Source organism: Xyrauchen texanus, chromosome 25, assembly GCF_025860055.1.
Source record: "Xyrauchen texanus isolate HMW12.3.18 chromosome 25, RBS_HiC_50CHRs, whole genome shotgun sequence".
In the NCBI taxonomy this organism is placed as follows: domain Eukaryota; kingdom Metazoa; phylum Chordata; class Actinopteri; order Cypriniformes; family Catostomidae; genus Xyrauchen; species Xyrauchen texanus.
The window spans coordinates 27,030,787-27,047,715 of record NC_068300.1 but is presented as its reverse complement, the minus strand read 5'-3'; the positions used below and the strand labels follow the sequence as shown (position 1 = coordinate 27,047,715).

Below are 16,929 nucleotides of genomic sequence, written 5' to 3'. Positions count from 1 at the left end.
GTAGTGACCATCACCATAATATTCAGGGGACAGAAGCGTAATATTGAGGCGGTGGTTGGCAACTCATTATTGAAGGGATTGTGTGTGGATGAGTTCTGTGTGAAAGTGAATTGATGTGGTATGTGCAAAGCTCTGGCTGGGGAGGTGTGGCCTGGGCTGTCTGCAGCTGCTCCGCGTCAGGCTGACACTGGGGAAGAGTGTCTCTACCTCTGCCCTTTGGAAATTTACTGCAGGGGATTTCTCGCAAGAACAGTAGTAGGACGAAACACTGCGACATGCCTATGACCAAGAGATTGTGATTGATGGCAACAATCTCATATCCATACATTTAAATTATAAATGATTGGTTATATAGAGAAACAGAGGACACTTGCACACAATAAAGACAACCCAGCTGTTGGTACCAAAGAGCCGCTGGGAAATGTTATTCCAGACCGCTCATTATAATCTGATGGCAGGTCGCTTGGGACAGGGGAAAACACTAAGCCATCTCACGGCCCATTTTTATTGGCCGAGCATTCATGGGGATATTCGGGGCCGGGCTGTTCCCCCCCGACCTGAGTTGTGTGGTGGGCAGAGTTGGGAGGGTTACTTTTGAAATGTATTCCACAACAGATTACATGCTGTAAAATTATATTTGTAACATATTTCGATAGATTACTCAAGGTCAGTAATGTATTCTAAATACTTTGGATTACTTCTTCAGTACTTTTCACTTGTTTTGATTATAAAAACTCTGCCAGTACAGAAAGACAAAATACACATGTTAAAACCTAAATATCTTATGCAGTCAATAAAATGTATCTTGTTATAAGAAATTTTTGATATTTTTACAGGAAAACAATACAAAATAAAATATGAAGAATATGATTTTTGCCCTAATATCAAAGGTCTTACTAGAAAAAAAAAGAAATGATGATCCAACGTGAATTTTCTTGATAATAAAAATATGATCCTGCATTGGTAACATGTGCATGTAAAATGGCTAGAAATAGCATTTTAGCTTAGCATAAAGCTGACAAAAAAAAGCTGATATATCTTGTGCTCCAAACTTACTTCAAACTTACTTGTCAGCTCTTATGAATGAAACACATCATAAGAAAATGTTTAAACGTTGTTCAAATACACTTTGGATCGCATCATTTATATGGAGACATTTTTCCATCTGAAAGGACTAAATATTAAATGAAACAAATGACAATAAAATGCAAAGTAATCTCTTCAGTAATGAAAATACTTTTTGAATGTAACTGTATTCTAAATACCAATTATTTTAATTGAAACTGTAGTGGAATACAGTTACTTATATTTTGTATTTTTTAAATACGTAATCACGTTACATGAATTTCGTTTCTCCCCAACTCTGGTGGTGGGTGTATGTGGAGGTGAGGGCTTTGCCAAGCATTCTTTGGGGTGAGAGGAAGCGGTAAGGGTTGAGATGAACTGCTGCTAATTGTGATTTCTATGTTGACAGTGAGAGCCGGGGAGATAAAAGGCTGCCAAACACCCCAGAGATGGAGAGAGAGCCGAGTCTGCATGTGTGTGTATGTGTCTGTGCATCTTGCAGTGTCGACTGTGATATTTTCTGTAAATTGTAAAAATAAAATACCTTTTTGATTTGGATTCCTCGCCTCCCGCTTCCCCTCATCCATAAACAAACCTTATTAAAATGATGTTAATAGATAACACTAGTTAGTTTTTTTTTAAGTCCCTAAAATGTTTTCATAGTACTGTATATAATATATATATATATATATATATATATATATATATATATATATATATATATATATATACAGTATCTCACAAAAGTGAGTACACCCCTTACATTTTTGTCAATACTTGATTATATCTTTTCATGTGACAATACTGAATAAATGACACTTTGCTACAATGTAAAGTAGTGAGTGTACAGCTTGTATAACAGTGTAAATTTGCTGTCCCCTCAAATTACTCAACACACAGCCATTAATGTCTAAACCGCTGGCAACAAAAGTGAGGACACCCCTAAGTGAAAATGTCCAAATTGGGCCCAAAGTGTCAATATTTTGTGTGACCACCGTTATTTTCCAGCACTGCTTTAACCCTCTTGGGCATGGAGTTCACCAGAGCTTCACATGTTGCACTTGAGTCCTCTTCCACTCCTCCATGACGACATCATGGAGCTGGTGGATGTTAGAGACCTTGTACTCCTCCACCTTCCATTTGAGGATGCCCCACAGATGCTCAATAGGGTTTAGGTCTGGAGACATGCTTGGCCAGTCCATCACCTTCACACTCAGCTTCTTTAGCAAGGCAGTGGTCATCTTGGAGGTGTGTTTGGGGTCGTTATCATGCTGGAATACTGCCCTGCGGCCCAGTCTCTGAAGGGAGGGGATCATGCTCTGCTTCAGTATGTCACAGTACATGTTGGCATTCATGGTTTCCGCAATAAACTGTAGCTCCCCAGTGCCGGCAGCACTCATGCAGCCCCAGACCATGACACTCCCACCACCATGCTTAACTGTAGGCAAGACACACTTGTCTTTGTACTCCTCACCTGGTTTCCAATACACACGCTTGACACCATCAGTTTATCTTGGTCTCATCAGACCACAGGACATGGTTCCAGTAATCCATGTCCTTAGTTTGCTTGTCATTAGCAAACTGTTTGCGGGCTTTCTTGTGCATCATCTTTAGAAGAGGCTTCCTTCTGGGACAATAGCCATGCAGACCAATTTGATGTAGTGTGCAGCGTATGGTCTGAGTACTGACAGGCTGACCCCCTTTCAACCTCTGCAGCAATGCATATATATATATATGCAATGTGTGGACACCACACACCAAAGTTTTTCACTCATCGTTACACTTGTGTACATGATGAAGTCACATTAAAGTGAATTGATATGACTCAAACACAGATAAAAGATAAGGTGAGATAACAATAAATCAGCGAGTTACTTTTTACTTTTTTAATACTTAAGTACAATTTAATGTCAATACTTTTTTACTTTGCTTTTGTATATTTTTGGCTTAATACTTGGAATTTTAATTGAGTAAAATTTTCACTCAGTATTCATATTTTCACTTAAGTATAATTTCTGTGTACCTTTTACACCCCTGACTAATTCCAATCCTTTTTTCTCCTTTTGATCAAATCCTTGGTAATGCTGCATTCACATACAGTACAGTATATTCAAAATGCTCTGCAGCAGTGCCTATATGTTACTGTCAAGGAATAAAAGACACATCAGATGGATTGATAAATTGCAGAATCAACATATAAATAAAGAGCTGGATCTTATAACACTGGTTTAGTATTATTAGACTGTTGGTACCTGTTGACTCTGCCTTTTCATCTCCGCTATATAAAAATAATGCACTAAATGCTTCCCCATATTCGCTGTAGGATGACCAGGAAGCACAGGAAATAAAGGATGAGGGTGACAGTCTGAAAAAAAAAAAAATGGAAGTTAGGGTTTGCACCAACTAATGGTCTAGATGATTATTTCTGTTACTAGTTGATTCATTTGGTTTATGTCGATCTAATCACATGATTTCAGGTTTCACGTTTGAAACTCAATTATAAACGAACCGCACTGGATGCTTTTACATTCAAGAACATTTGTGATCGGAGTTAATTTAGAGTGGTTATGCTAGAGCTGTCAGAATTAACACGTTAACTCGTGCGATTAATTAAAAAAGTTTAAGGTGTTACTTTTTCTTAATCGCGATTAACACATTTACTATTAATAAAGCATAAAACAAAAAGCCCAGATGGGACGTGTAATAGAAATCAAGTATTTTAATTACCACAGAAGCACGTCAAGTCTTAGCTATTACCAAAACACATAATGAGACGTTTTTGCCTGCAAGCGCTTTTCATGTGGAGTTCAAAGCGGGGCTTGACACTGGCATTGACGCCTTGACACAAATCATGAATGCGGCTTCATAACTGCTGTAACAAAGCGAATAACCACAGTCTGCCAGCATATTTTGGAGGATCAGAGTTTAAGAGATGTAATGCCCATTACAATTAATGTGCAACCTATGGGAGACTAGTTCTTTCAATTATTCAAACTCCTAATCAGACTTTGAGAAACGTTTAATGTTACTTGAATTGTTGCTATTTTAGTGCATTTCTATCTTTATACTGTCGAAGGTTTTGTTTGGAAAATGTTAATAAAGACTTATATTGTTACATATTGTTTTGTTTCCTAAGATGGAAATAAATGCATTTTAACGTATAAAAGTATATATTAAAGGAAAAGTATATATGGTGTCAAATTTCAGCATTTTCAAAATCACTATTAACTGCAAAATAAATGTGATTAATTGCGATCAAACATGTAAATGAATGACAGCACTAGTTTAAGCACAAGCCAAAAATGTACAAGCCAAAAGTCCTGTGAACCACCCTGACACTGATGAAGGGTTGCCTAAAGGTTGACAAAAACGCAAGCAGCACATAATCATTAAATATCCTTATATAATATATGAGATTGACAATGCACATTTTGAAAGACATCGAGTACCTGATGAGTGCTTAAACCATTCTTCTCACATACAGCCTTATTTCTGATGTCTGCACAACTCTCTGCTTGTGCCAAAGTATCCTCCATTGTCTCTAGCATGGGGCTCCTCATCTCAGAGTCCTCTGATTTGAGATCATGATCTGATTCAGAGTCAGGTTCTGGGGTAGACAGTGTTTCAGGTTCAAACTCAGGTTCAAACTCAGGTTCAGGCTCTGATTCTGACTCATCAGGTGAGTCCTCCACATCCTCTTCAACTGTAAGGTTACCAGCATTAATCAGAGGATTATGGCTCAGGTTGTACAAATAACAGCATACAATGGCTTACTCCGAAAGGCTAATCAACTGAGTCTCTGATGCTCACTGTTCATGAAATCCAGCTGGTAGAGGACTCTTTGCTCTGCATCAAAATTCACCTTGTAGTGATCCATTTTCTCATAGCCAGGCTCTATGGTCTCCAGAGTGAAGCAACTAGATGCTTTACTAACCCTACAAAGAAAAGGAAATACACTAATGATAGTTTCATTTTCATAAAATGAAAGTTGACCATTAAATGATTCTTCCACAAAGATACATCTGCAACTGACTGTTGCCTACTTTAAGGTACTAAATAAGTCATGTGTATTTTCAAACATGATTTTGATTATGAAAATATTTAAATTCATTGGGCAATATTAAATGTATAGTTCACCCCAAAATAAACATTATTTCATAATTTACTCACCCTCATGCCATACTTGATGTGTGACTTGCAGAACACAAATGAGGATTTTTAGAAGAATATTTCAGCTCTGTACTTTGAAGCTCCAAAAAGCATATAAAAGGCAGCATAAAAATAGTCCATATGACAACAGTAGTTTAACCCTCATGTTGTCTTCTGGTCATTTTGACCCCAAGAGAATTTTCTTTTGCCTGAAAATTTTATCCTATTGGAAAAAACCCTTCTAGCTTTGCTCACACAGTGTATCAAAATTAAAAGGTAAAAGTTGCTTATAAATCTCTCATTATGCTATATGTGGCAGGGCAGAGGGCGGGGCCGGGTCGCAAACCTACGCACCCGGTCCCCTATTAGGCTAATCAGGACCGGGTGTGTAGGATCACGACCCGGCCCCGCCCTCTGCCCTGCCACACTATATTATTATCAAATATTGGACTCGAATTTCTTTCAATAAACACAGTTTTTGTATTTCTTTTTGGAATGTACTGATCTTAGGCTTCATTGACCTGAGCTTATGAGTTTTTAAGTGAGAAAAAAAAAATTTGTGGATAATTTTGGCAATATTTAATAAAATAAGAAAGCATTATGTATTATCACACTAGTGTGCTTTCATGTTTAACCAGGAAGTTTGTTTTATTTTGTACAAAATGGCACACAGTCACACTTGCTGGTAAAGCCAGACGACCATTGAAAATGAATGGGGGAAGATTGTGAGTGTACGCATGCGTTCAAGAGCATGCGTAAACTCACAAACTCTGAGTATAACATGCTTTCTTTTCCACAGAGGTTAATTTGATCTAACCCTGAACTGCATTCAACATCTATCCAACATTATCTCTCACACGCACACAAACACACACCTGAACTGTCTTTGCCTCACGGGGACCCCTCTCCAAAAATATCTTTCTTTCCTGATCTTGCTTTCATTACACCTTTCAGACCAAATATTATGACAATGTGTTTTGGAATTTTCATGCTCTCACAAAGAAGCAAATCAATGTTTACTAATATACAGAAGCTTTCCCACAGCTAAGGTATATAAAGCCTCATAGTGCTCATCATTCACTTTGTGACAGCACAATGACCAAGCGGTTCTCTGTGCATGAGGCTCTTGATAACATCCTTGGTCATAACACTAGATCACTTGCCCTGGTTCATTTCAAAATAAAAAATGTTTTTTGTGATCTTTCCCATTCATTTTCAATGGCCAGTCATTTTTGACCAGGAACACCAAATAAGTTCAAAAAAATGTAAAGACAGCACATGTCAAATGTAAAGGGTTAATCCATGTATTCAGAAGCAATATGATATGACATGATTATGTGTGAGAAACAGATCAATATTTCCTTTTTATTATGAGTTCTACTGGAGTCTTCTGGATTACTTTTAAGCTGCCTTTATGAGCTTTTTGGAAGTTCTGGCCACCATTCACTTGTATTGTATGGGCCTACATAGCAGAGATGTTTTTCTAAAAGTCTTCGTTTGTACAGAAGAAAGGAAGACATCATAAATAATGAGAGATTTTACATTTTTGGATGAACTATCCCTTCAAGGGGAAGGCTTTAAACACTGTTAAGGCATGAAAAGTTTGAAATTCTAAACAATTGTGAAGAATTAAAGAAACATCTACTGAAATTATGAAGATGAGTCACTTACTTCTCAATTAGTTCTTTTGAGGTCTATGAGGGAGAGATAACAAAAATATCAAACATTGGCATACTTGACATTAAAAAATTATGTTTCCCGAAGAGCCCCAAACAAGATTATGATACCTGTACAAAAACAGCCGTCTCTGACTCTTCCATGGCATTCGTGGCAGCCTGTACTAACTTTGAGTTTGTGTCTACATGCCTACTGTAGTTCTGCACTAAAGATTGGGCCAAGCCAGTCTTTTCTTCCTCCTCAGAAGTAATTTGCTGGGCCATGATCTTATGATGTTCTTCCAGAATGGCACTCATGCGATCAAACTTCTCACAAAGAATCTGCTTCTGGATCCTGCTATTCTCCTGTTTGCGAGACAATGTAAGTATTACAGCATTATCTGTTTGACTAACAATGGACTAATTAAAGCAGGGCAAGTTCAGGGTATCTGCAGGTATCAGCTCATCCAATTGAATAATTTTTTATACACTTTTCAAAAATATTTAAGACTTGCTCGTTACTTTAATCACTATTAGGGTTCATGCATACGGTTACAATATACACACTGGCATCCAAAAATTTTGAATAATGTACAGATTTTGCTCTTATGGAAAGAAATTGGTACTTTTATTCACCAAAGTGGCATTCAACTGATCACAATGTTAGCAGGACATTAATAACGTGAAAAATGATTATTACAATTTGAAAAAAAATGTCAGAACGTCTTAAACTTCAAAGGGTTCTCATCAAAAAATCCTCCATGTGCAGCAATGACAGCTTTGCAGATCCTTGGCATTCTAGCTGTCAGTTTGTCCAGGTACTCAGGTGACATTTCACCTCACGCTTCCTGTAGCACTTGCCATAGATGTGGCTGTCTTGTCGGGCACTTCTCACGCACCTTACAGTCTAGCTGATCCCACAAAAGCTCAATGCGTTTTAAGATCCATAACACTCATTTCCAATTATCTGTTGTCCAATGTCTGTGTTTCTTTTCCCACTCTAAACTTTTATTTTGTTTTTCTGTTTCAAAAGTGTCTTTTTCTTTGCAGTTCTTCCCATAAGGCTGCACCCCTGAGTCTTCTCTTTACTGTTGTACATGAAACTGGTGTTGAGCGGGTAGAATTCAATGAAGCTGTCAGCTGAGGACATGTGAGGCGTCTATTTCTCAAACTAGAGACTCTGATGTACTTATCCTCTTGTTTAGTTGTACATCTGGCCTTCCACATCTCTTTCTGTCCTTGTTAAGGCCAGATGTCCTTTGTATTTGAAGACTGTAGTGTACACCTTTGTTTGAAATCTTAATTTTTTCAATTTCAAGCATTGTATATTCTTCATTCCTCAAAACAATGATTGACTGTTTCTTTTTTTGCCCTAATATTGACCTTAAGACATGCCAGTCTATTGCATACTGTGGTACTCAAAAACAAACACAAAGACAATGTTGAGCTTCATTTAACAAACCAAAAATCTGTCAACTGTGTTTGATATAATGGCAAGTGATTTTCTAGTACAAATGAGCAATTTAGCATGATTACTCAAGGATAAGGTGTTGGAGTGATGGCTGCTGGAATTGGGGCCTGTCTAGATTTGATAAAAATTACTTTGTTGAATTAAAGTACCAATTTCCATCCGAAACAGCAGAATGTACATTATTCCAAACTTTTGGCCGCCAGTGTAGGTATACAGTGGGTACGGAAAGTATTCAGACCCCCTTAAATTTTTCACTCTTTGTTATATTGCAGCCATTTGCTAAAATCATTTAAGTTCATTTTTTTCCTCATTATTGTACACACAGCACCCCATATTGACAGAAAAACATAGAATTGTTGACATTTTTGAACATTTATTAAAAAAGAAAAACTGAAATATCACATGGTCCTAAGTATTCAGACCCTTTGCTGTGACACTCATATATTTAACTCGGGTGCTGTCCATTTCTTCTGATCATCCTTGAGATGGTTCTACACCTTCAATTGAGTCCAGCTGTGTTTGATTATACTGGACTTGAATAAGAAAGCCACACACCTGTCTATATAAGACCTTACAGCTCACAGTGCATGTCAGAGCAAATGAGAATCATGAGGTCAAAGGAACTGCCTGAAGAGCTCAGAGACAGAATTGTGGCAAGGCACAGATCTGGCCAAGGTTACAAAACAATTTCTGCTGCCCTTACGGTTCATAAGAGCACAGTGGCCTCCATAATCCTTAAATGGAAGACGTTTGGGACTACCAGAACCCTTCCTAGAGCTGGCCGTCTGGCCAAACTGAGCTATTGGGGGAGAAGAGCCTTGGTGAGAGAGGTAAAGAAGAACCCAAAGATCACTGTGGCTGAGCTCCAGAGATGCAGTCGGGAGATGGGAGAAAGTTGTAGTAAGTCAACCATCACTGCAGCCATCCACCAGTCGGGGCTTTATGGCAGAGTGGCCCGACTGAAGCCTCTCCTCAGTACAAGACACATGAAAGCCCGCATGGAGTTTGCTAAAAAACACCTGAAGGACTCCAAGATGGTGATAAATAAGATGCTCTGGTCTGATGAGACCAAGATAGAACTTTTTGGCCTTAATTCTAAGCGGTATGTGTTCAGAAAACCAGGCACTGCTCATCACCTGTCCAATACAGTCTCAACAGTGAAGCATGGTGGTGGCAGCATAATGCTGTGGGGGTGTTTTTCAGCTGCAGGGACAGGACGACTGGTTGCAATCGAGGGAAAGATGAATGCGGCCAAGTACAGGGATATCCTGGACGAAAACCTTCTCCAGAGTGCTCTGGACCTCAGACTGGGCCAAAGGTTCACCTTCAAACAAGACAATGACCCTAAGCACACCGCTAAAATAACGAAGGAGTGGCTTCACAACAACTCCGTGACTGTTCTTGAATGGCCCAGCCAGAGCCCTGACTTAAACCCAATTGAGCATCTCTGGAGAGACCTGAAAATGGCTGTCCACCAACGTTTACCATCCAACCTGACAGAACTGGAGAGGATCTGCAAGGAGGAATGGCAGAGGATACCCAAATCCAGATGTGAAAAACTTGTTGCATCTTTCCCAAAAAGACTCATGGCTGTATTAGATCAAAAGGGTGCTTCTACTAAATACTGAACAAAGGGTCTGAATACTTAGGACCATGTGATATTTCAGTTTTTCTTTTTTAATAAATGTGCAAAAATGTCAACAATTCTGTGTTTTTCTGTCAATATGGGGTGCTGTGTGTACAATAATGAGGAAAAAAAAATGAACTTAAATGATTTTAGCAAATGGCTGCAATATAACAAAGAGTGAAAAATTTAAGGGGGTCTGAATACTTTCCGTACCCACTGTACATATACCCACCACTAGATGTAACAAAGTCAGATATTAGTATATTAGAGTAAAGGTCTTTGATGCTGGTTTGGTGCTGTATGCTTACTGTGTGCATTTTTTTTTTTTTTTTTTTGCAGATATCTACAGTAGTTATTAAAGTTCATTATGTTAGGAATGCAGACGAGGGCAGACGAGGAGTGGGGATCTAAATGCAGGTTTTATTGAAAACAAAGTGAAAACAAACAAACAGGAACAAAAGAAACATCCACGATGGGAAAAACTAAAACATGAATACATCGAAGGAACCGGACTGGAAAAACACGGCAGGATGAACACAGCTAGACAGGGAACAGAGTAAACATCAGGATTCAAAACAGTAGAAACATTCAACGATCGACAAAGGAATGGAGAAACAAACAGGGTTTAAATACACAGACACAGGATGATCACAAACGACAATCAGGTGCGAACAATGACAGAGTGATGAGGGCCGGGAATCATGGGAATTGGAGTTTTTTTTTTTGACAAAGACTAGTGAAACACAGGGCAGACAACAAGGGAACCGTGACACATTACTTATGCTTTTGTTCATTACTATAAACAAGGTACCTCTCCTGGATGTCACTCCAACAATCTCACATAAACATCCATTTGTTTTTGTTTTTTAGTTCACACATTGAGGCTCTCATCAAACATAAGCACAAATGGCCCTGCATTATTGATTTTACCAACAAGGTTCTCCTTGAACTAGACCAAATAAAATGAGATATGCTGTAATGCCACACGTGAAACGTTTTGCTTTATTGGAGCTATATATTTCTTTCTGGGAACATTGTTTGAAAATCTGGCAAATATCTCCGTTCAACCTGAATGAGTGGTGCTTTACCACTTAGACACCACAGAACCTCAGCCTGCAATGAATCAGTTGCTGTTTATTTATTTTCACCAAATAGGGCAATTCAGTTAGCCTAATAAAAAGCAGTATTTACCAACACGTATATTTTTACTAAAACATTTGTGTGAAATAACAGTATGTGCAATTTACAGAACAATTTCACTCACTTTACTGGAACGCATTTGAATATTATTTAATTATATTATTAATAATATTTTCATTGTGGGTGACTCTGGCCTTCAGGACAGCCGATGGAACAGCACCCTCTTACTTTAATTCACTCCTCCAGGTCTATGTCCCCTCTCGCTCCCTGCAGTCTAGGAATGAGCAACACCTGGTGATTCCATTTAAAATTACATTGTTTAAAATGCATAATATTGTGTAAATATAAATTATAAATCATTATGTGGGGGAAAATTTGCTTTCTTTTCATCCCTTCTCTCATCAAGAGTCTCGAACACCACCAACTGCACATGCTTGGGGCTTTTTACAGTGCCCCTTGGTGGAGAAGTGCCAACCAATGCTGACACAAGATATTCACATGTGCAATAGAAATTATTGATTAGCCTCGATATTAGGGCCTGGGAAAAGCATCCCAAGCATGCGTAGTTGGGACTCTTGACATAGTCACTTTCCCTCTCACCATCGTCTCATTGGATGGCCGATAGTCTCTGCCAATATATTGTAATACTATAGCAATTATGAACGCAGACACAGGAGCAGGATCTCAGCTGCCCAGTCAGCCCAAAATTCAATAAGATCTCTTCAGCTACATCCATTTGAGAGGAGAACTTTGGTGGAGAAACTACAGGTAAAAGAGCTTGGCCATATCAACCAACATCAAACAGCAGGCTAGCGAAGAACAAATCGAACACACAATTCTTCTCCCGTACTTGGTACAGCAGAAAGACTTGACGAGCTTGATGTAGTAATGCAAATGCCTTATTTTGCTTTCCATATCTACTTTTTAAAACGAAGGGGACAGATGAAACATGGACCGTTTTAGGATTAAGGGACCTTAAACATTTATCGGAGAGGACGAAGAAACATGAGTCTACAAGAGCACATATGGACAATAGTGTCAAGCTAGCAATCCTTGGCAGAGTCAACATAGCTACACAACTGGACGAAGGCCACAGAATCGGGGTAAGAAAGCACAATGAAGAGGTGGATAAGAATAGGCACATTTTATCAAACGTTCCTGACTTCAATAATAGGGTCATTGAGAAGATTGCCACTCAGAAGGGCAAAATTCATGTACAAATAAGATGTCGGTCTCACACACACACAAATGTTTGTAAAATTGTTATTTGTTTAATATTGGCATTAAATAATATAAAGAATAAAATAGAATTCAGTTTAAAATGCAATTTACGTCTGTACTTGGATTTATTGATAAATCCATCTGCCTCCATAACATAAAAACGTGTGCATGTGGACAATTTTTCCCATGCGTGCATTGTCTCAGAGCCCCATCTGAAATTTTGGGCACCAGCCACCACTGCTGGCCACCATTCACTTGCATTGTATGGACTTACAATCAGAAGAAATAAAAAAGAAAGTCTTACACATCTGGGATGGCCTGAGGATGAGTAAATGTTGAGAAGATCTTCATTTTTGGGTGAACTACCCTTTTAAGCATAAACCCATCAGCAGATGTAGATTTTTGCCCATTGCCCCAATGTCGCTCTGCATGTAAACACCTTTAACAGCATTCTTATCAGCTTATCTAAAGTGGGCAAGTGTTGTGCAAATGCCTGTTTACATTTTGATGCCAAAATGTGTTGTGTTATATCTAGTGGTTACCATTAGGGACAAATATATCTGTAATAAAAACCAACACCAATCCTAAAATGATAATGAAACACAATGCAAAATAATTATAATAATTAATGGTTTTAATAGTTATCTGCTGATGGTTTCTTATGGTGTTTGTAGTGGAAACCATAGGACAATTATGACTTTTTAATGTATCTTTGTGTTAAGATTTAATCCTACATACCTCTATATTACTACAGATTGCCTTTAGTTCATCAATAAATGCTTGAACATGGTCATTTGTGGAAACCAAGGAAGCCACTCTGTCAATGAGTTCAGCCTACAAAGATAAAGAAGTGAAGTTAATTGATATAATATTAATCCGAATAGTAGTAAGATGTGAATATGTAAAAGCTTTTACCTTTTGCTGCTGGTAGACATCAGGTAAGGGAGTTACTTGGCAGGTCTTGTGTGCCCCAAACACCTTGCACAGCGAGCAGGTGGGCACCTGACATGTGATGCAATAAATATTGAGCTTCTCATCATCATGCTCCTCACAGGTAAACTGTGCAAGAGGCTTTGGTGGGGGCCTAGAGCTGGAGACACATTGATTCAAGACAAAACTTCTTATTAAATTCACAACCAACTCTCAACCAAGCCAAAGTGTTCAGTCCTGCTAAACATTATGCCATATGCCAACAGCATATGCCATATGCCAATAGGTTTGGTTGTCTATTTAGTTATATGTCCACAATTGCTGATTTTCATTTTCTTCCCAAGCAACATACAATGTTCATTTAAGTGGATTGGTCCCTTGAAAATGGGCCAACATTGGGATTTCATTCCTGTTCTTTCACACCTGGTTGGAATGGAAACTGATTCCTAGTAACTAAATTCCTTAATAATAAAGCTACCATAACAGTTAAACTTAAATTAAGTAGATTAATTATGATTGTTGCAAAGGTTGGTGCAAGTATAACAACGTTTGTCATTTAACACTCTCCTGATCTGACCTTGCAGAATCCTGTTTGTAAGCATCGATAATGTTCTCCACAAGTAAATTTCGCTGCAGCCCATAAACTCCATGACGGTCCAAGGCAACTTCACTCTGACAGGTAGGGCAGCGGAAGCGTCCTCCAACTCCAATCTGGAAGAGAGATGGCTACACATCTTACTGAGCATGCTGTTCTTCAAACTGTCAACAGTATTTCTGATTAGGTATGTAGATTGAGAATTAAAACTTCTTTGCAACATAGATTGTTCATCCTTTAATACTAGATATCTTTTCCTGATGGTAAAAACTGATAAAGTTGGCAAAATAATGTTCTACTCACATTTTCACATTCCCACAATCACAATGTAACATTTGGATAATGTTTTAAGAACATACATTTGTTAGCTGTGATACACATTCTTGTGCAACTCTGAAGACATACTATACTAGGAGTGGTGGTGGTGTAGTGGGCTAAAGCACTAAACTGTTAAGCAAAAGGTTGTCGGTTTGATCCCAACAGCCACCACCATTGTGTCCTTGAGCAAGGCACTTAACTCCAGGTTGCTCTTGGGGGATTGCCCCTGTAATAAGTGCTCTGTAATTCGCTTTGGATAAAAGCATCTGCTAATTGCATAAATGTAAATGTATACTATGTGTGACGAGGCAGGCAAGGTATAAGGATCTAAATGCAGCTTTATTAAACTGAAAAACAAACAAGTTAACTCGGAGGAAAAGGAAAACACTGGGAACCAAGCACAGAACATGAAAGCTAAACATGCAAGAACTGACACAGGAAACAGGGAAACCAAGGGCTTAAATACACAAGAGAACAAACAAGGGAAAGAGGAACACCCGAGGAAACAATCAGGGAATGAGAAATAATCAGGGAGAACCAATCAAGGAATAAAACTACAAAGGACTACAAAACTAATAGGAAACAGGAACTAAACAAGAATTTCAACATAAAAGTACAAAAAACAAAAGACAACAGGGAATATGACACTATAGACTATCATAGCATTGGTGTTTGGACCTAGAATAACCATCACATACTTCTGCAGAGGGATCCTGTTGCATGTTTTTAACAGTTTAAGGACACAGATTCCATATAGAGGCCATTAATATGTATTTGACTTCAACACTTCAACACAATCAACACTTGCCAAGGGAATGAGATGCAACCGAGTTTACCAAGAGAAGAGTTTGATCTCACCGGCTGTCCTAAAATAGTCATACTCTTTAATAGCGTTTAGCTGTTGAGACTTATGGGACGAAAGGGAATCAAAGCACCAATGCCGGTTCATTATAATCTCCTTGTCTCCTACAGAGTGATGTGAACTGTTAATGTATTGAATTTCCGTTAATATATCATTGGTGCAGTTTCTCAAGACTCAGGAAGTGTATGACACTACTTTGTTCTTGGCTTGGGTTTCAAAAGTTGAATTGCGTTCATTCTTACACTGGATGTGGTTACAGCCAGCATCCTTAACTTCTTCCGTGAAATTTGAGCATCACCGTCTTAATTTACTTATAGGCCTAATGCTAGAGATGATATACATAGCTATCTGTTAATTGAGATGTGATGATGTTTGCGAATGATAAGATAAGCACATTAAGAGGTACAATCATGGAGGGCATCGGGGCCTCATTATTTTTTGACCTGTGAAATATACATTAGCCACTTGACATGCATATATGTCAAGTCAGCTTGACTATTAACCTTTGCCTTTGAGGTGGTATAAGAGAAAACCATTGAGGTATCTCTCTTTCATATGAATATGCTCATTGTCTTTTAAATGTGTCACATATACATCCTTTGACGTGTATTCAGGTTGCCAATAAACTTGTGTACTCTGTCTTTGGCCATCATTTCAATTTGCTTTGTTTGCAAGTAAGCCAGTTTCACTGCATCACGCTGCGAGAGTTATCTCTGAAAATGCTATTTGCTCAGGTGATTGCTGGGGCTTTTTCTTCTTGCACGGTAAGGTCTGCTTTTGGCCATGACATATAAAAGCACGTCTTTATCAAGGTAAACCTTAGCCAAATCAGGCACTGGCACACATCGCTATCATAGGTAATTAGTTAAAATACACACATAGCTTGGCTAAGTCACTAGTTAAATAAGCTATAGGCTTTCCTGGTCCAGATGCACATTATGAGTCAGGTCATTAGCTGTTTAATCCTTTCGGTCAAGCAGGCTCAGGCACACATAGAGATTTAGTTCATTATTGTGTGCTATTTGCTCAAGCTTGCCATGGCACACCTATGTCATACATGATGGATGCAGCATGTCTTGCATTTTTCAAATTATGCAGCAGCAGCAGCATATCCACATGTCTGTGTATGTGCTTGCTCAGCAGGTGCAGCAGCATAGTAGATCTAGTCAGCCAAGACCAATATCATATACATTTGTCATACCGACATTAACATGCTAAATCTTTCAGAGAGTTGTCATGACTGAACTAATGTTAACAAATATATCCATATTGTAATGTGTTTAGCTTAACCAGGTCAATGTGCAAGCACCTCCACAAACAGCATAAAGACACATGCTGTTGACCATCCACCATTTAAAAGTATATGGCGAAGACTTGAAGAATGCCAATATAATATGACAATAAATGTTTCAAAACCACAGTGAGATATTACTTTGGGAAACTGCAACCTCATGTGCAGACAAGACATCCATGTATCAAATGCACAGACACTATTTTGAGAATTCATCATCTTACAGAAGACCTGAGATATCAACCAAGTGCTTATTAACATGTTACAACCTGTTTATTCAAACATGCAGAAAATCAGCACTGGTGTTTCATTTCTATTTTGGCCTTGTTACAAAAGGGCCACACTTTTTTTATTGGTTTAATGTTTAAAAAATATATATTATAATTATTACATCCTCTAACTGATGGGGAACAAACACTTCAGCACATGCATACCTGATACAGTTCGTTGGCACACTTGCGGCAGAGGTTGTGCAGGCAGGGCAGAATGACGACTGGTTTTGTGAAGACCTCCTCACAAATGGGGCAGATGAGTTGTTTCTCCAGAGTCCCCAGTGAGGTGTCTCCATTGTAAGAGCGTATTTCCTGTGGAAGAGACATTGCTGT

At 38.5% G+C, this 16,929-nt stretch overlaps 1 protein-coding gene across 1 annotated transcript; it reads right to left on the bottom strand.

The window, feature by feature from the left end:
* Window positions 1-3,083: 3,083 nt before the first annotated feature.
* On the bottom strand, window positions 3,084-16,929 carry LOC127619342 (tripartite motif-containing protein 54-like). The gene is made up of 9 exons (XM_052092225.1): window positions 16,759-16,929; window positions 13,836-13,984; window positions 13,244-13,418; window positions 13,067-13,162; window positions 7,002-7,235; window positions 6,886-6,908; window positions 4,876-5,000; window positions 4,515-4,768; window positions 3,084-3,430 (listed from the first exon to the last, which is right to left on the bottom strand). The coding sequence occupies exons 1-9, from the start codon at window positions 16,921-16,923 to the stop codon at window positions 3,362-3,364; spliced, it is 1,290 nt and encodes a 429-aa protein (XP_051948185.1). The 5' UTR covers window positions 16,924-16,929; the 3' UTR covers window positions 3,084-3,361.

Bases quoted from the DNA above. Each gene is read 5' to 3' on its own strand.
- LOC127619342 (XM_052092225.1), bottom strand. From the start codon at position 16,923: ATGTCTCTTCCACAGGAAATACGCTCTTACAATGGAGACACCTCACTG. The intron at 13,419-13,835 runs GTCAGATCAGGA...ATGTGTCTCCAG, and splicing joins TACAAACAGGATTCTGCAAG to CTCTAGGCCCCCACCAAAGC. The intron at 4,769-4,875 runs GTGAGCATCAGA...GTAACCTTACAG, and splicing joins CCAGCTGGATTTCATGAACA to TTGAAGAGGATGTGGAGGAC.